This window comes from Sinohyriopsis cumingii, chromosome 13 (genome assembly GCF_028554795.1).
Source record: "Sinohyriopsis cumingii isolate HCF-2022 chromosome 13, ASM2855479v2, whole genome shotgun sequence".
Classification (NCBI taxonomy): Eukaryota; Metazoa; Mollusca; class Bivalvia; order Unionida; family Unionidae; genus Sinohyriopsis; species Sinohyriopsis cumingii.
In genome coordinates this window covers 10,769,669-10,790,090 of record NC_142973.1, presented here as the reverse complement: position 1 = coordinate 10,790,090, position 20,422 = coordinate 10,769,669, and the positions used below count along the sequence as shown (strand labels likewise).

Below are 20,422 nucleotides of genomic sequence, written 5' to 3'. Positions count from 1 at the left end.
TGATCATTGACAAAACCCTCTAATGAACCTTGGAGTGAGGCCTCATTAGAAGATCCCATTTTTAAACCATCTTTCTGCTAGCTGCAGTTTCAGCACAGAGAAAAAGCTAACTACATACCCTCCCTATAGAGGAGGAATGTTTACGGTTCAGTAGAAGTTGTTTCCCATTTATGTCAACCAGGTTTTCTCACTAAAAATAACTTAGCTCAGTGCATACATCTCTGAAAGAGATACTAAGTCTCCAGTGCATCTCAGGATAGATTTCTTAGCCCAGTTATGGCACTTAGGTTCTATTGGGCTTTTGCAACAGGAAGAAAAAAGGGTAAGAAATGGCTCTTCTTTCCCCTTTCAAGGGTTTAGCCGATATTTCAGCATTTGCCATCTGGAGATGGACTTTGGTCACTCACTGAGAGAGACCACTCTTTTATGAGACTAAAAGTCCATGAAATAAAGGCTATCACTAATTCTTGGACTTCTCTCACTCATTTATTCTTTGGCTTATATTATGATGGCTACATTTCGGTGATTGCTTATAACCTTCTCCTTTTAACTTTTGTCCTTAACCGGAACCAGGCTTTTTTTTTTCTTTTCTTGGTCTAATAGTTGCAGCACAAAACTTCTCCTACATTTTTCCAGTGGAGGTCATCAACCTCCCTCCATACTGACAAATTAAGTTCAACAACAGTGACAAGTAACGTATTACTATTATCAAAATGTAGTTTATTTTGGGGAGAAATAATTTTGATTATGTAATACTTAACCTATCACTATTAGATACCCTCCTCCCACCCCATTCTCTCGGCCTTAGTCGAGGTCCTAGAAAAGAACAAGGATGTGCTTTTGAGAATGAGCCTATGACATGGGGTCAGACTGAGTAAATGCGTATGTTCTAAGCATTTATAGAACAGGAGTATGGTGCATCTGGCATGAACAAGGGCTTTTTCCATTGTGGAAAGGGTAAGTTATGCAATAGTGACAGGTAAGTATTACCTAATTATAATTTAGTTTTACCCTTCCAAGCATTATATTTTTGTTCCCATGTGTATTTCTCAAATGTTTACTACCTGTTGCAAGAATAAAAAAATTGATATCATCTTAACAACATAAAAAGATATTAAACCAACAGGAATGGTGGGCCTGCCGTCAGCAATTCTGCATGTTGTTCTGCCAAGTTACCTTGGTAAGTAATATCTTGTTTTACAATACAGAATTTATTGATGTGACATTCTGTCATTGTATAAAAAAATGATGAACAGCAATGTTAAATTTCTTTACTTGTTAAAAAAAAGAGTATAATTTGTTTCTCAAATCACATGCATAAAATAAACCGTAATAAAAATAAATCCTGCTATCACTTGAAAGGTTTTTACAAATTAAATGGTTAGCCATTTTAGCTAATCTGTTTATTAACCAGAAGAGTTTAATGGATGGTCTATTGTCCATCAACAATCATCCAACACCTATCTGTAAGCACAAGACTTTTATTCCTACTTCCATCAATCTTAATGTCAAATATGTCCTCCACAGCAGCCATTTTGAAAGTGTTGATATTGTTACATCTCCTGAATGGAAAGTCATATTTACATGGGATTTTGACCAAAAGACAGCTTATGATGTCTGGAAGGTCATAAATAAAATGAATCTGCTTGGACAGTATTTCAGTATTACAGCAGTGGTAGCCAGCATGAAAATCTTATCACTACTTATCCTGATTGGATGGTAATATCAGCATCGGAGTTTCTCCAAAAGACTGTGTATAATGTATTGCTGGTCCTAAATGAAAATGTTGCCAGTCTGATATCACTTTGGCTACTACAGCAGCCATCTTGAAAATTTTCTTATTGCATCTCTTGAACAGAAAGTCGTATTGATGTTTGGTTTTCACCAGAAGACTTCTTGTAATGTATTGTTGGCCTCAAATCATAATGGTGTCAATCCAGTATGACCACCACAGAAGCCATCTTGAAAATCTTGTTATTACTGCTCCTGAATAGAAAGTCATGCAAGGATGGAGTTTTCACAGTTTCTGCATGATCTTAAATGAAAATTGTGCCAACCTTGTATCCAATATGGTTTGTACTAAATGAAAATGGTGCAAACTAATACCCATGTTGGCTGCCACAATGACTAATTTACAAGCCATATTGCTTAAGAATTTCAGAGCTGGTTTCAAGTCTCAGTCCTAAAAAAGAAGACAGGGTCATTTTTTATATCCTGGGAATTCTTTGCATATACTAGGGTGTGAGTTCCTTTGAGGACTCTTGTTACACTGAAGGGAGGATCAGATAATTGTGCTTGGAGAATTCATCATTTAGATAATAAAAGAGTATTAGCTTATTTGTGACATCTGAATTATTTAAAAATCTATTAGTTATTTATCACTCCTGTAAAAACATGACTTCACTGACATGCATATAACCCTTTTAGAACATTCCAAAGATTGTTATGCCATTCCATATTTATGAAGTGGGGCTTATAGTGGTGCCAGTGTTCATCTACCTCATTCCATTCCATATGTATGAAGTGGGGCTTATAGTGGTGCCAGTGTTCATCTACCTCATTCCATTCCATATGTATGAAGTGGGGCTTATAGTGGTGCCAGTGTTCATCTACCTCATTCCATTCCATATGTATGAAGTGGGGCTTATAGTGGTGCCAGTGTTCATCTACCTCATTCCATTCCATATGTGTGAAGTGGGGCTTATAGTGGTGCCAGTGTTCATCTACCTCATTCCATTCCATTTGTTTTGTATTTCATTTTGAAACTGTAACTTTCAAAGCATTTTATGGATTGAAAACAAATTTGGTATGAGGCTTTACATTACAAAGACTAGATCAGTTTTTTTCACCGTTTTCTGGAAAATTATAGAGTTATGGCCACTGCTTGACTATGCACTTTGCATGCATATTTTGTGCTTGGTAACTTTTGAAAGATTTAATAGATTGAAACACAGTTGAATATGTAGCCTTGCATTAAGAAGACATTGGTCCAATTTGGTTTTCATTGCTTTCTGGGACATTTTAAAAACTTATGGCCCCAGTTTGACTTAAAGTTTTGCTCTTCAGTTTCCACTTAGTAACTTTTTAATGACTTCATGAATTGAAATAAAATTTGGTATGAGGCTTTCCTTTACACAGACTTACGTCAGGTTTTATTTTTAATAGTGTTTGGGCAAATTTCCATGGCCCAGGATTGACTTTGGTGTCAGTTTCTACTCAGTAACTTTTGAATAACTATGGATTGCAAGTTAAGGGAAAAAAATAAGTTAAGGGAACCAGAGTATTTACTGTCACAGTTTGCAGATAATACTACTTTAGTTCGTGATGGCTCTTTTGAATCCTTGGAATCCTCGATTGAAGTATTGAGTTTCTTTGCAAGGATTTCAGGACTGAAACTGAACATTGCCAAAACAAAAGCAGTTTGGATAGGAAGCAAGAAGTACAGTGCAGAAACATTTAATCACAGGTATAAGTTACAGTAGGTGACTGAATTTACATCATTGGGCATAAAGTTTTGGTGGATTTGGATAAAATGGTAAAAATAGATTTTTAAAATAAGACAGATATGATTAAAACATTGGGACAATCCTTAGCACCAATTGGTAAAAATAACAGTTCTGAAAAACCCTAATTATTCCAAAGCTTAATCATTGTTCATCTTATTACCAAATCCTTTGCACGATTTTATCAGAGAATTAAATGAATTATTTTCACTTTATATGGAAATCAAAAAGTAAACAAAGTTAAAAGAGAGGTCATGATTCAGACTTTTTCTAAAGGTGGCTTGGTGATGACAGATATTGATAAATTTATATTGGCTTTGAAAACAACATGGATTCATTGAATTACTCTACCTCACTGAAAATTGGTCAATTTATTTGAATATGAAATATGCAAGATTATAAATGTGTTCTTTTGAGGAGATAAAATTATGATTGCTTTATCCAAAAAGATAACAAATGCTTTTTGGCATGATGTATTGCTGGCATGGCAGCTGCTAACTAGAGAACAATATACCCCAGACAGGGGAAGATGATATGAAAACAAGTTTATGGTGAACAAGGTACCCATTTTCTATAGGAAATAGTTTGAACATAATGTAATCTGTATTGGTGATATGCATAAAGATCAGGGAACTATGATCTACTTTGAAAGCTTTAAAGCTAGATATGGTCTCAGTACTAATTTCCTTGCCTTTCAAAGGATAATTCAGTGTGTAAAGTCCTTGTGTAAAAAGTTACAGTTAGATAAATCAACACTGGTCAGACCATTTATCCCTTTCCATTTAGAAATTGTATTTCATAACAATGAAGCATGTAAAGACTATTACAATTTCCTTTTTAACAAGGGTGTTAAACCAACTAGTGAAAATAAATGGAATGAAATTTGTAGTGGCCTGACATATATACTATGAACTCTATTCTGTATAAAATGTATATGTAAAATGAAAGTGGATATTCATAGATTGGATGGTTTCAAAGCTTTATTAAAGATCACTATACTATGAACTCTTTTCTGTATAAAATGTATATGTAAAATGAAAGTGGATATTCATAGATTGGATGGTTTAAACTTGTCCAGCATTGATAAATGTACTTTTTGTATATAAAAAAAATGCCCTGGAAACAATACTGCAATTGTTTTGGGAATGTAATGTGATAATCAAGCTGTGGAATGAAGTGATCCTTTGGATTCAGAATAAAGTGAATAAAGATACTGTGCCAAGTGCAAAAACTTTTATTAGGATATACAAAATAGAGATGGAATATTTGAACAACCTTTTTATTTTTGCTTTCGATTAGCCATATATATATGTATATGTAAAATGAAAGTGGATATTCATAGATTGGATGGTTTCAAAGCTTTATTAAAGATCGCTATAATCTGGACAAATATATTGCAATAAAATCTGAAAGGAAAGAAGCATTTATGTTGATTTGGGAAAAGTGGGAACCATTATTTCACAGTAACTAGAATGGCGTGCTTAACTAAAATACATGTTTAATAGCGTCACGTTATAGTGTACAGTGTGTCACCTAGGTGCTGTATATTTATAATTGTCAAATAAGAGATTGTGTAGTACATGAATGTGTGCACGTGTGCTTGCATTTGTGTGTTTCTTTATTATTATTTTTTTCTCCTACACTAATGGTGCCTGACCCAATTGTCAACCTATTACAGGGACATAAAAACTATGGATTGCAACAAAGTCTGACATGAGGATTTGTATTAAGAGGCTCTAATTTAATTTTAATTTTAACCATTTTCTCGGAAATTTGTATGGAGTTATGTCTCCTGTTGGACTCCGAACTTTGACTTTAAATTGTTCTATATCAGTCTAATTTTAACTATTTTCTGGGAAATTCTTATGGAGTTATGTCTCCTGTTGGACTCTGAACTTTGACTTTAAGTGCCTGCTTGATAATTGGATACATTTTTGGTTTACTTTTATTTGTATTTTTTTCTGGTTGCAAAATTTCACTAAATGTTGGACACAATTGTGACATTGACTGTCTGCAAATCCATCCATCTGTTTGTCTATCCATTCAGTGTCAGCTTTTGTCAAAGTGATCTACCTGTATCACTATATTAATTACAGTTTATTTTAGACTGCAGTGGAATGGCAATTTGAAATATCGTCAGTTTTCTGCCATATCCAAGTTCAAGGTTGCAGAAGTTAAGTTGTGAGTAATATTCACAGGCAAGAATGTTATGTTACAACCAATTTTATGCCATTAATATTGCATCTCTTGTCACCTTGTTTTTTGTTTGTCAGGATTTGTGGTCTTGCCTGACAAAAAATGGGTACTGGAAACAGGTAGAGACTATGAGGTTATTGTTGAAGTTTATGACAAGAACAGTCACCGGCTTTTCCCATCAGATGTAAGTATTCACAGGTGTTGACATAATACAAAAATGGATTTTTTTTGCTCTTGTTAATAATTTTATATCAAACAAAATAGCTTAAAGAACTAACTCACACTTAGCTACTACTCAGTATATGATTTGCTATGAGTTATGGTTCTTATGACTTTATCAAGATCTACCATTTCCTTTGTCATATCAAGAAAACTGAATATTTCAGGAGTCTATCATCAGCTTACTTTGGCAAATTTTGGAGATATAATGCCATTCTTATGCAGAGTCATGATGAATTTTTGTTATTATTTACAGAAAGAGGTAAATCTGTATAGTTGGTACTATACAGTTTAGTTGCATAAATCCATATTTATAAAATGGCACATGGTCATGATATACACTTTTTGCTCCCATGATGGTATTATAGTGAAGGTTCACTATATATATTGTATCCCAGTATAAGGCAACCTCATCAGTAACATGGTACACATTTTTTGGCTCCATTGAGTAGTGTAATGTACCCCAGGATAAGTTAAACTCAGTTTTAACATGGTACACTATTTGGGCTCTTGAATAGTATTATAGTGAGGTTTCATTATATAATATATCTCATTGTAGACTAACCTCAGTCATTTGCATGGTATATATATTTAACAGCACTATAAAGAGGGATCACATTATTTGGCTGTTTCTTGTATATGGCATTATGATCGGAATTCTTTATCGCCAGCTATTTACAAGTAGCACTGTAATTCATAAAATTTGAGAGGCTGACAGTGAACTTGATGGGAACTTTCAAATGAAATATCTCCAATGATATTAATAATTACATTAAATTTTCAGCTTAGGGCAGTTTGTTTCCATTAAATATGATAAAGTTTGAAGCTTTTGCTTTAGTGTAATTATGAATTATAAAAGCGAAGTTAGTCTGAAGTTGTCATCCCCTCATAGTTGTCGGGGGATCAAATATTTTGCATATTTGTATTCATGTTTGTTTGTTCACTGACCCTCTATATTTTCTCTACTTCCTCTTTTATCTTGAACCATGTTTCACCTACACTAATGTAAATTGGTATGCAGATGTATCTCACAAAGAGTAACTCAGTCAGTTAAAAGAGGTTACTATGACATAATGTGAGTGCTGAAATGACTTTAGCTTTTTCAGCCATTTGTTCATTATACCCTTAATATCCAAAGACTATTTCAGTTTCACTTTTAAAAACGGGTATGTTGATACATTTGGAAGAAAGTTACTTGACCATATAAAAACTTAGATGCCTGTGACCTAATTTGGACATTTAGGTGATTTTTTAATTCTTAGTTTGTTCATTCTTTACACAGGCTGACAGTAAATGTATTGTAAAATCATTGATGTATTGTATTTACTATGTTGATAGTGTATCATGATATAGGATAATAGTTGAATGAAACATAAACTAAAGAACTGTTCAAAATCTTCTTGCCTTTCCATCCAACTGAATAAAGTAAATAACAAGTCCTCTTGGAATAAAATAATTCCTTTCCAGATTTCTGCTCAGAATTATTTTTACTGGATTTTCATTGTTCACTCTCATAGAAATTTCTTTGCAGGTTCTAAAGAACATGTCTAGGAGAATGTGTGCATTTGACCTGGTTAATATTTTAACCTAATTTCAAAATTAGTATGAAAGCCTACATGAGAAAAACAAGTTATTTATGGATTTATGGTCGAATTTTAATGTAAGAAACTGGATGATTGTTGGTGTGTTCGTATTTTCTTGCAACTGAATGATGTAATAAACACAAAATAGGTTCTGTCGATGAAGCAAATGAGTGTATGTATGTGTGTTTTATAATTGTAGGTTTCAATTTTTTTACCCCTAGTCCCATTCCACGAAACGGGGTCATTGAAAACTGGGCGTACCTCCACGCAGCACATTTATATCAGAGATTATGAATTGATGTATGAGTAGTAATTACAGAAAAAGTGAACTTTATTATCTCGGTGAAAAAATAAATAGAAACAGTAGAATGAAAATGACCACAACAGAGTAGAGAGATAGCACCAGTACAATGAAAATGATGAGAGGACAAGTTGAATGAAATTGAGAGAGAGAGAGAGAGAATGTGACTGGATAAGATTTAATGAAACTGTTAATAAAACATACTGATGTGTGTAAACATAAGGGAAAATGTACACTTAAATCACAGGCCATTGAAATTCTGTCATTGTAATAAGTTAATATCAGAGAATCCCCCAAAAAGGGAAGCACATATATATATGATTTTTTTCCTTCCTTTTTTCTTGCATATTCTGGTATTTTTATTTACTACAGTGATACAATTTCAGTGGCCTGTGCTGAAATAATTGTTTGTTTTTTTTGACAACTAATTATTGCAATTACCTCATGGTTTATTTTTTCTTTTGTTAGATTGTCATAATTACAGTTGTCTGTTCTAGACACTTTAAGCAACATGACTATAGATGGACACCCAACAGATATTGCTTAAAACCTGATGCTATTCCATCAATCTTTACTTGGACAACTTGATCTGCCTAGCTTAGCCTCATTTTCATGATACATTAATATTCATGTTGATCTTATTAGGAATGGTCTATATCCCTATGCTGCCAGTCTTGATCTAGAAAGGTGTTTGAGAAGTGTGACCTTATGCTTGATCATGTGCACACATCTGCACAGGCAATATCTTTGGGGATCAAAGCAAAAGATTAACAAGACTAGACAAAATATGAATGTGTATAAATTGTCCATTAATGACTTTTATGTTCTCATAGTTATGCTATTAGCTATGATCTATAAAAATATATAGTTGGCTTTGGTTGAGCTTTTGGTCAAAATTAATATCTGTAGGCAATTGCATATGTATCCTATAAAGAGATTTCTAACGTATTATTTGAATCTACTTTCAGAATGTTATTATTACTGCTATGTTTCCCAAAGAGTACTTCAAAGTAAAGTTTTCCTCACGTAATGGGACCTATCATAATGTTCTTACCCTAAAGAAGGGAGAAACCGATATAGAAGGAGTCTTGGACAAGATCATCAGACTTGTAAGTATACAGGACAGAGCTACTATGTTTGTTTACATCAGTGGACATCTGTTATAGTTTACCACATTTGTGTAAATATTGGCTGAACTGTTGGCAATTTTATACCATGTTTTCCCATCGAAATAGTTATCACATTTATAGGCTTTAAAGGTATTTTATGGTAAATATTATTAGTACCTATATTTGTTAAGTTACCATGTTCTTTCAGTCTTGATTTTAGCCATTAATTGACTTCCCACTAATCCTTCTCCCTAGGTATTAGTGTATCCTCTTCCTCTGTATTAGCATATTCTCTTCCTGTGAATTAGCATATCCTCTTTCTGTATATTAGCATATCCTCTTTCTGTATATTAGCATATCCTCTTTATTTGTATTGGCATATCCTATTCCTCTATATTAGCATATCCTATTCCTGTGTATCAGCTTATCCTCTTCCTGTGCATTAGCATATCATATTCCTCTGTATTAGTATATGCTCTATATATTAGCAAATCCTTTTCTTGTTTATTAGCATATCCTCTTGTCTATTAGCGTAGCCTCTTCCTGTGTATTAGCATATTCTTTTACTATGTTTTAGCATATCCTCTATGTGTTTATTAGCTTATCTTTTTTCCATATGTATTAGCATATTCTCTTGTTATGTTTTAGCACAACCTCTTACTATATATTAGCATCTCCACCTATGTATTATCATACCCTCTTCCTGTGTAATAACATCTGTTCCTATGTATTAACATCTGTTCCTATGTATCAGCATATCCTCTTCCTGTGTAATAGCATCTGTTCCTATGTTTTAGCATATCCTTTTCCTATGTATTATCATATTCTATTCCTGCATACATTAATGAATGCTTATTACTTTCCAGACCTGCCAACTCTTATGATTTTGCTGTAAGTCTTACAAAAATTACCCGTAAAACACAGAGTTATGGAATACTAGCAAAAAAACTACGTAAAATGATCATTGCTGCAAAATCCAGATAATTGGTTCATCCATGTTTTATTTGGATTCCGGTTTCATCTTAGAATTAGTGTCATTAGTCAGGGAACCAGACTAACTTTACAGCAGCACCCCAGATGCTTTAAACTGCACCTGTTTGTTCATGCGAAGCGTCTGCATGATCAAACTGTTGATTATTGAAATTTATAAAAATGGCATCCTGAAAGCAATGCATTATTAAGATGAAATGGAAAATAAGCTTCTAGAAAAGTGTTAATAATCAGCACAGAAGAATAAAAAGGACACAATTATGTTTATTGGACATCACTTGCCAATTTCAGTATGACTCGTGGTGCAAGATATGATTGCCATTGTCATGTGAAATGGAAAAGAATTTACAAGAATTATGTCAAGTTGAGAGATAACAACAGGCCATTGAGCTTCATAGGGTTTGGAACTAGAGTTTGTGCAACTGTACTAGTGGTAAATAAAGTCTTCACCTACTTTACAAACTTTTCAGTTGAACAAAATGTTTATTGTCAATGCGTTGAACTTTTAATTATGTTTTCCATCTTTACAATAGCAGTTATTGATATTTAGTTACTCCTTACTGAAAACTGGTCAGTCTTACAGAAAAAAATAAACTGCCTTACTGAGGGGGACTTGTCAGGGTTGGCAGGTCTGACTTTCTTGGATATAACATTTCCTTTGTTATAATGTTTGAGCTTAAATTTCCAGGCCCTATTCCAAATTAGTCCAAAGGCTTTGTTATATTCCTCTGTTTTAATTGGTTTTAGCATTTGATTTATGTGGTCTGCCTCCTATGCATTGGCATATTAACAACTTAATATTTGAAAGCCTGAACCTACTGAATATTTTGTCAAACTGAGACAAAAGAATTACAAAATAGGATAAATTTATGCATGTGATATGTTAAAACTACATAGATGTCCGAATACAGTTGTTTTGGAAATAAATAAGCAGTACGGGTGGTTGGCATTATTTGATTGTGGCTAATGATATGTTTGGCCAGAGCCTTGCTAATATAACTGACAGTTTGAAATTGGTTGCAGTTTTCTCTGGGGAAGTTTGTGTTTCTTTTCACACTTCCTTAGTGCTGGTATGTTTGCTTTTTTAACCACTTTATTATGAACTTACCTGGGATATACTTTCAGGGCATTGTTAATTTTAAAAGAGTTAAGAGTATAGAGATATTTAAATTGCAGAATAAACTTTGATCTATTCACAGGATGAATTATATGTCTTTTGTATGCTGTGTGAGGTAATTAGAATTGAAAGAATTTAATTTTCTTTGTTAAATTGAATCACTTTTTAATTTAATGTTTGTGGGACCATGGTGGCTCAGTTGGTTGAGCATGAGACTCTTAATCCAAGGGTTTCGGGTTCATAATTCCCTTGGCAAGCCTGGGTCAGGTGCCTCTTTGTGTCCTTGGGAAAGGCACTTAGCTCCCATTTCCACTGCATGAAATAGCCAATAGCTCATTAAAAAAGCTGTTAAACCCCTCCGTCAATATTAATGTTAAGTACACAATTAAAATGCAGAAAATATGATGTTATGATAGTTTATTGGTTGGCTTTAATGAAACTTTTAACTTTTATTATGCCATGGTAATTGGAGCTAAGTACCTTTTGTAAAGACATGCTAAGGCAACAGATCCTGTTTTGCCTGGGCAGGTAATGAATATGGCATTTGGATGATCAGTCCAATGTGTTATCAGTTTAGCTACTGTGGCTCCCTTATAATGTTATGATGTCTTTCTGTATGTATATTTATTCATTTTTGTTTCTGTATAATGACTTTACTTTTCCACTATTTGCCTTTGGGGTCAAATGGTCAAAGATTAATTTCACTGACTGAGAAAAAAATGGTTTCCAGATAATAACTTTAGTTTTACATCATAGACCAGGATCAGTCTTTATAGATGGCTTGGATTTGGGGTAATGAAATATAACTTATTGATTTTGGGGACAACAAGTGAAAGGTCAGGGTCAATGAATGAGAGAAGAAAAACAGATTCTGCACAGAAATGTCAGTTCTTGGTCATGTACCTTTACCAAAGGTTGTGGCTGACTTATGGGTTAGAAGTCAAGGTCATGGGAAGTCCAGTAAGAAAATAATAGTTTGGTTCAAGATTACTTGCCTGAAACAAACATATAGATCATAACACCCACTGGTTATTAATCTCCAAAGTCAAAAGTGTTAGTATTTACATAGAGGTCTGTTAAATATGGGACTGAAGAGAAAATGTACTGTTTATGGTGCGCGTGTTTCTAACCAAATTCTTGGGTTGGTATAACCATTCTGTGAAAGACTTGTGTCAGATTTTAATGGAATTCCGCAGTTAGTATAACCATTGTATGGCAGACTTATATTGAATTTAAGGGGAATTCAGTATTTGGTATTACCATTCTGTTTCCGACTTGTATCAGATTTCAGCAGAATTCTGTAGTTGGTATATCCAATTTGTGTCAGACATGTATATAATTTCCACAGAATTCTGTAGTTATAATAACCTTCTGTTGTAGACTTGTATATAATTGCAGTGAAGTTCTTCATTTCTATAACTGTTCTGTGGTAGACTTGTACTTGATAGCAGTGGAATTCTTCAGTTCTATAACCAATCTATGGCAGACTTGTATTGTTGGAATTCTGCAAATCTTGTTTTTTTACAATGGCCAAACTGTTTCTTAGGAAACCATTTCTTTTATGTCCAAAATCCAAGTTACAGGCAAGCATATACATTTGAAATAGTCTGAACTTAAGAATTGTTTGATAGTTCACTTCAAACTTCTAGTTAAATGCTTTCACAGGTTTCTTTCAGCAATATGTTATATTCCCTTAACATAATATGTTGTTTTAAATGTAAATTATTAATTATCACAAAATAAAATGTGTTAAATACATCTTCACTATTGTCATAGTTGTGTTACAAAATCCAAATCCTTTTCTAAAATTAGCTGTTCTAAACCAATCATTGTCCACATTTGTTTTATGAAATGTGGGGTACGTGAAATTCCCCAGCCTGTTGGTCACAATTTTACTTCTGTACTTAAATGTTAAATGCATCTGAGAGAAATTGAATAATAATAATAATAATAATAATAATAATAATAATTTGGAAAAGAGCAAGTAAATGAGAAAAAATATAAAATTATTCTTTAGTAACATTATTATGAATTTTGTTGTTCATGTTTTTTATTAAATTATTTATTCACTATTTTATAAATTATCTTATTTTTTTTATTGAAAGGTTGACAAACATCATGCACAAACGTTTTAACTTATATCATTTTTTAAAATTTGTAATTGATTTATTATTATAGCTAAAAATGCCAGAACATTGAGTTATATTACTTATTGTGTGTGTGTGTACACACACACACACACACACACACACAGGTGAGAACTGTCAGACATACATGAATTGTGAATGAACTTGGACCAAAAAGGTCAGATCTAGAATTTCAAGAATTTATACATGCTTGCTAGCCATCTTTAAGTAAAGATTTGTTACTATTATCTCCTGAGGACATGCACTGCTGGTATTTCTTTTATAGGATGATGGATCACAGATATTTATACCATCGAGTATCCTGCCTATCCCCTAAAAATGAAATAGTTGTTTCTGATATGTTCTTGTTCAGTCCTTCTGAACAAAAATAAAAAATTGGATGCATGCTTTAATCATGCTACCATTATAAACAAGGAAATGATTCATTTGTAAATATTATTGATAATGAAGTTTTTTATATTCAAATCAATATATAAAAATTGCAACTAAAACAGATAGAGAAGTGTTATTGTTTCTTTGTATTCCCAGACTCACTGATCACAGTATCGGTAGTAACAGTACTACTACTACTACTACTAATAATAATGAGGACTTTGTATAGCGCCTAATCTTTAGAAGCTCTAGGTGTTTAAAAACATTAGACAACACCTAAAACATAAAAAACATATAATGATATGATTACAAAAAACAAAAACCATGAAATTAGAAAACATAAAACATGCCGAAAATATTTAAGGTAGGAAACATTATTAGGTCTTTAAGTTTGTTCTTGCAGTCGAAATAGATGAGTTTTAAGAGCATTCTTGAATGAGATCACTGTTTCTTTGTGTCTAAGTTCAGTGTACAATTCATTTCATGTTGCTGGGCCTTGGTATACAAAAGAATGTTGTCCATATGACTTCGTTTTCGTAGTGGGAATAATGAGTATACGATTGTCAGAAGAGGAGTATAAGTATCTTGCTGTTTTGTACACATGGGTGAGGTAGGATAGGTATGTTTTACTGGAGTCCATCAGTGAAACATAGCACAGAGAACAAATTTTGTGTTTGATTCTGGATCCAATGGATAGCCATTGTAGGGTACAGAGCAGGGGGTAAGGTGTGCTCTGATCGTGGTACTCTAAGGATGATCCGAGCAGCAGTGTTTTGAACCTTTTGAAGTTTCTGGAGTAGATATAGCCCATTTCATACCGAATTTAACCGAGTTGCTCCGTAATTATCCGAATAACCTCCTGAGTTACTTTATACTCCAGCCAATCAGATGCTGGTGGGTACATATACATAATACAATGGCGTCCATTGTTGTTTAGAAATATTTCAGAAATAAAATTAACTAAATGATTGAAATTTATATGTAAATTATCCACAGACTTTCAAAAACAAATCTGATAAACTCATATGATACACATTTTATTATAGTGATGTTTCGGATGCACAGAAATAGTTTGAACAACTTGCTCTTTGATTGCCAGGATTAAATTTGTTTACTTTGACACCGTTTCCTTACTTACATGTACATGTGCAGATGTAAACAGCTCAAAGCTACTCTCTTGTGTGGGTTTGAAATCCACCCTGGTTTCCAGAAAATAAGACAGGATGGTTCCAATATTAAATTTCGTCAATATCTGCAGCAGCATCGCTGTTGAATATGCATTTTTCAACTCGATAAACGATGTTGAAGTAGTTACAGAAGTTGATGCTGACTCTGAAGCGTTAGCCATATTTTGCCCACCACCTATTATGGTCAGCTGACCACCCGCCACATGATCAAAATTCCGAGCAAATTACGAAGTTCACCGAAGTCTGCATGAAATGGGCTATTGAGACGAACCAGACAGAATTGAATTACAGTAAACCAGTCTTGAAAGTACTAATAAACACACAGGTGTTTTTGTGGTATCAACTGAAAGATATTTGTGAATTGAGCTGATGCATCTCAGCTCAAGATATGCAGCCTTAAATATGTTCATGACATGTTGGTGCAATGTGAGAGTAATAAGCTAAAACAACATTTGCCAATAGATACAGAATTTTGCAAGTTAATTTCACCTACCAAATATATAGGTAGTTATAACATTCTCGCCATACATAAGGTATTTTATTTATGGCTTGCTGTATAAAGTTGATTATAGTTTTGGACATTTATTAGTGTAAAGTGCTCACCATTATGGATCATTGCTATCACTCCTCTTTTTGCATGGGTTCAAGTCTCGGGTTCGGCCAGTGTGGGTATGTGAGAAAGCTTGCCAGTAGCTTCTCATGGGTTGATGGTTCTTTCCTGGGTTTTTCCTCCACCATTTATACTGGCCACCATGTATAGCCTATCGTGTGAAAAATGGCGTTAAACCCTACAACAACCATGTTTGCATTTTGTATTTTGTGTAAGAAACACTATACAGTGATTGCCTAGAAAACTTCACCTAATAGGAAATGCCCAGTAATATATGATTGGCAAAAGAATTTCCAATACCTGCAAGTCCATTTTGATGGACATGTGATTCTTTCAAGTTGGAATGTAATTTTGCTTACTTTCTTCACAGTATATCTATGTATTTAATTAACTTCTGTGAAAAATTGTGTTAGTATGCATAGATTAAGATGCATTCATTCATAAATTGGCACTGTCATTTAACATGGTTTCAGGCTATTTGCAAACAAGTATACTTTCAAATAGATTTTATTGTATATTGTATTATCCATATTTATACAAGTATTCAGATCGATTCTGTTATATATTATATTACTTACATTCAAATTGATTTGATGGTATATTGTACAATTGATATACAAATAAATTCTTTTGTTATTGCTGTTGTTGTTGTTGTTGTTGGGTTTAATGCCATTTCTCAGCACATGATAGGCTATGCATGGCGGCCAGTATTAATGGTGGAGGAAGAACCTGGGAAAACCCCTGGGAATAACCACAGACCCACGAGAAGCTACTGGCAAGCTTTCTCACATACCCACATTGGCCGAATCCCAGACTTGAACCCATGCAGACAGAGGTGAGATGGCAGTGATCCGTAACGGAGAGCGCTTTAGACCACTTGGCCACTCGGGGCCCCCTTTTGTTATTGTATTATCCATATTCAGATAGATGCTATTATATGTGGTATTATCCATATTCATACAAGTGTATTCAAATGAATTCTATTGTATATTATCCATATTCATACATTATTCGAATAGATTCTGTTGTATGGGTGTTAGAGTGTCCACCTCGGATGAGGAAGGTCATGGGTTTGATCCCTGGCTGAGTCATACCAAAGACTTACAAAAATGGTACTAACAGCTGCCTCACTTGGCGCTCAGCATTAAGAGGTTAGTGTCAGGATAATGTGACTGGGTGGGACATCATGCTACATGTCTGCAACATGATGCCCCAGTGCTGGACATCGCTATAAACTGCTACACTGCAGTCATCGTGGTGATATGACTGAAAAATTGTTAAAGCTACGTTAAAGATCCAAAGCACACACATTCTATTGTATGGGTATGATCCATATTCATACAAGTGTATTCAAATGAATTCTGTTAGGTGTTTAATGCAATTAAATGATGTTTACACAAACAATGGAGTCCAGCCAGGACCCATGATATGGGTCAGTTCAAGGTCAGGTCAGTGGACATGCACACTAAGTTGGATTAGCGATCAGCCAATCAGAGACAAGGGTCTACTCAAATAGATTCTATTGTATGGGTACTATCCATATTCATACAAGTGTATTCAGATGAATTCTATTGTATATTCATACATTATTCAAATAGATTCTATTGTTTGGGTATTATCCATATTCATACAAGTGTATTCAGATGAATTCTATTGTATATTATCCATATTCATACAAGTGTATTCAGATGAATTCTGTTGTTTATTATCCATATTCATACATTATTCAAATAGATTCTATTGTATGGGTATTATCCATATTCATACAAGTGTATTCAGATGAATTCTATTGTATATTATCCATATTCATACAAGTGTATTCAAATGAATTCTATTGTATATTATCCATATTCATACAAGTGTATTCAGATGAATTCTGTTGTTTATTATCCATATTCATACATTATTCAAATATATTCTATTGTATGGGTATTATCCATATTCATACAAGTGTATTCAAATGAATTCTATTGTATATTATCCATATTCATACATTATTCAAATGGATTCTATTGTATGGGTATTATCCATATTCATACAGGTGTATTCAAATGAATTCTATTGTATATTTTCCATATTCAGATAGATTCTATTATATATTGTATTCTCCATATTCAGATAGATTCTATTGTATATTGTATTATTCATATTCAGATAGATTCCAATGTACATTGTATTCTCCATATTAAATAGATTCTATTGTATACTGTATTCTCCATATTCAGATAGGTTCTATTGTATACTGTATTATCCATATTCAGATAGGTTCTATTGTATATTGTATTATCCATATTAAATAGATTCTATTGTATACTGTATTGTCCATATTCAGATAGGTTCTATTGTATATTGTATTATCCATATTCATACAAGTATTCAAATAGATTATATTGTATATGTATTATCTATATTCATACAAGTATATTCAGATGGATTCTATTGTATATGTATTATCTATTTTCATACAAGTATATTCGAATGGATTTTTTTGTGTATTATCCATATTCAGATAGATTCTATTGTATACTGTATTGCCAATATTCATACTAGTATTTTCCAATGGGTGTAAGTAAAATAGTCTGAAGAAATTTCTAAATGAGATCTTTTAATCCAAGTAACAGAGTCCTTAAGATTTGAGCATTCTTTTGGGATTTATTTCATGGCAACATTCTGTTCTGATAAAGATTTATTTGTTTTGCTGCATTGAGTTAACTTTATCTCAAATTAATTACATTGACACTTTTTAAACAGGATGATTCTGAGTATCCCATAGCACCTTCCATCAAGCAGACACAATTTGTAGAGATTTTTGATCCAATCGAAGTCCAGCCTGATCTTCTCTTTTTGCCTTGGGATCCCGTGACAAAGACTGCCCATCATTACCAGTTACAGGTATAGTTCATTGATATTTGTGTATTGATCTATTTGCAAATGACTGGATGAGCTTGTTTCTATTGTGACTTTGTTTAGACTTGAAAATATGGGCTTATATCGACAAGGTCTTATATGGGCGTAATATTAAGTGAGATTCAATCGTATTAATGAAGTGATCTTGCATCTGATTGGCTGAACTGGTTAGTAATGTGGAAGTCATATATTTGATCCCGTTTTGCTCAAACATGGAATATATGATCACATCGTCAAGACTTTGAATGATTTCAGTATCAAGAGAAAACATAATATAATAATTAGATGAGCATGTATCTGATTGGCAGTTACCTTGTTACTATGGAGACCATATTTCTGATACAGCTTTGATCAAGCAATGGCATATATACTTATATCATCGTGATCTGGGGCAAGCACGTTTTAGTTCAGAGACTTTCAGATGAGTACTTATGCACTTGCAGCTCATCTCTTTTGATATATTAATGACATATGTCGGGGTTCGATATGTCCATGACATTTCCAAAATTACGAGTCAGATTTGTGTACTGCATTGTGTCATATCAAATTCAGACAGGTAAAAATACATGAGTACATCCAGTACATATTGGTTATACAATTAGTACTTGTATTTATCACGTTGTCATGGCCAAAATTGAATCGTGATTTTATTTGGAAAGGAAACAGTTATGTCTGGAATCATTTAGGCTTTAGAAAAGCTGATGGAAAAATATAAACTATATGCAAATAAATGAAGGATTAAACAAGTTGGCAATACAAGAAAACAAAATTAAAAGAGTTTTCAGCATAATTCATTTCTAAAGTTTATTTAAATCTATTTCAAATTTGGCCAGTTACATCTGTTAGAGGGAACATGTAAAGCTTAGCTGACTCGAAACTCGCTTGCAGGTGTGTGTTTGGCATCAAATGGGTGTTTTTCTGAGCAGGTGGACACATATTGAACATTTATTTGATGTGTACATGCAAACATTAAAAATGTGCTTTATTCTTTGAGACAAATCATTGTGACATCAGGTCCTTTCAGTTGGTATAAATGTTAGTGCTATGCATTTGAAACACACTTGCCTGTTGTCATAAATGCCCAATTCTTTAACAACTTTGCAAATATTACTGATGATAAACAATTTGACAGCATTCTTTCATCAGAGCCTTTTAGTTTATACAGTTATTGATGATCTGCGATCAAAACAATTAGAACAATCTGTTTGCAACCACTTTTCAAGAAGCACTGGACCACTTTTCAATACAGTTTAATTTATGCACTGAAAGGACCAGGACAATGGAGAGCTCAGTAATCATTTAAGTATCAAAATTTTCATTGCAGGCAACTGGAGGAAGTGGAGATTATGCATGGAGTTCTGATGATAACCTTATTACCACAGTAAATAAGCGAGGGGAGATAACCACATCTCACACAGGGACTGCTATCATTACAGTTGCAGACCAAAGAAATTCTCTACATAAAGGGCAGGCTGTGGTAAATGTTTTTTTTTCTTTTTTTTTTCATTTGTCTCTTTTGTAACTCATTCTTCAAGTAAATCTTGTGCTGAGAAATGGTGATAAACACAAAACAACAACAACTTTGTACAAACTCACTGAACTTGGTGATAACTCTGCAAAATGGGTATTATTTCATAGAAGATTAAAAAGATAATATAAATTTCAAGTAAGGTAATCAGGGTTAGAAGTGAACCTAAAAAATCTAAAATTTAATTTTGACCTTAGAAACCTAAATGCGCCAAAAAAACTGAAGAAAATGTTTTACTCTGACCCAATAAGAAAATATTTTTTAGCACAGTTTTTCTTTAGACTAACCTAGCGGTTGAGAAAACATGTGAATTATACAAATTAAATACATTGGGTCATTTGATTATATAATTCGTTTGATACACCTATAATGGAATATTGTAAGTGAGAATGGAGATAACAGTTGTGTCGGATCATCAACAGTCCTTGCACAGTTTGAAGTCAGTTTGCTTCAATTTCAAAGCATATTTTTCATCAGATTTTTAATGTTATGCACACTGTGGAGATAATTTTGCAACTTTCTTTTGTCTTGAACCTGAACAAATTTTTAAAAATAGAAAACAAAACCCAAATGTTTTAATAAAATTTCACTTCTAATCCTGGGTAATGTTTTCCCACTTCTTTTTTTTCCAACAAAAAATTATTTATGCAGTC

General features: G+C 33.2%; 1 protein-coding gene across 2 annotated transcripts in view; it reads left to right on the top strand.

The window, feature by feature from the left end:
- LOC149784934 (nuclear pore membrane glycoprotein 210-like) overlaps positions 1 to 20,422 on the top strand; it is a 260,195-nt gene that overhangs the window by 44,700 nt on the left and 195,073 nt on the right. For both annotated transcript variants that reach the window (XM_089978566.1, XM_089978565.1), the window contains exons 8-12: positions 1,112 to 1,180; positions 5,777 to 5,883; positions 8,771 to 8,911; positions 18,086 to 18,226; positions 19,566 to 19,718. In XM_089978566.1, coding sequence (XP_089834692.1) covers positions 1,112 to 1,180; positions 5,777 to 5,883; positions 8,771 to 8,911; positions 18,086 to 18,226; positions 19,566 to 19,718 — 611 coding nt within the window. The remainder of the gene's footprint in view (positions 1 to 1,111; positions 1,181 to 5,776; positions 5,884 to 8,770; positions 8,912 to 18,085; positions 18,227 to 19,565; positions 19,719 to 20,422) is intronic.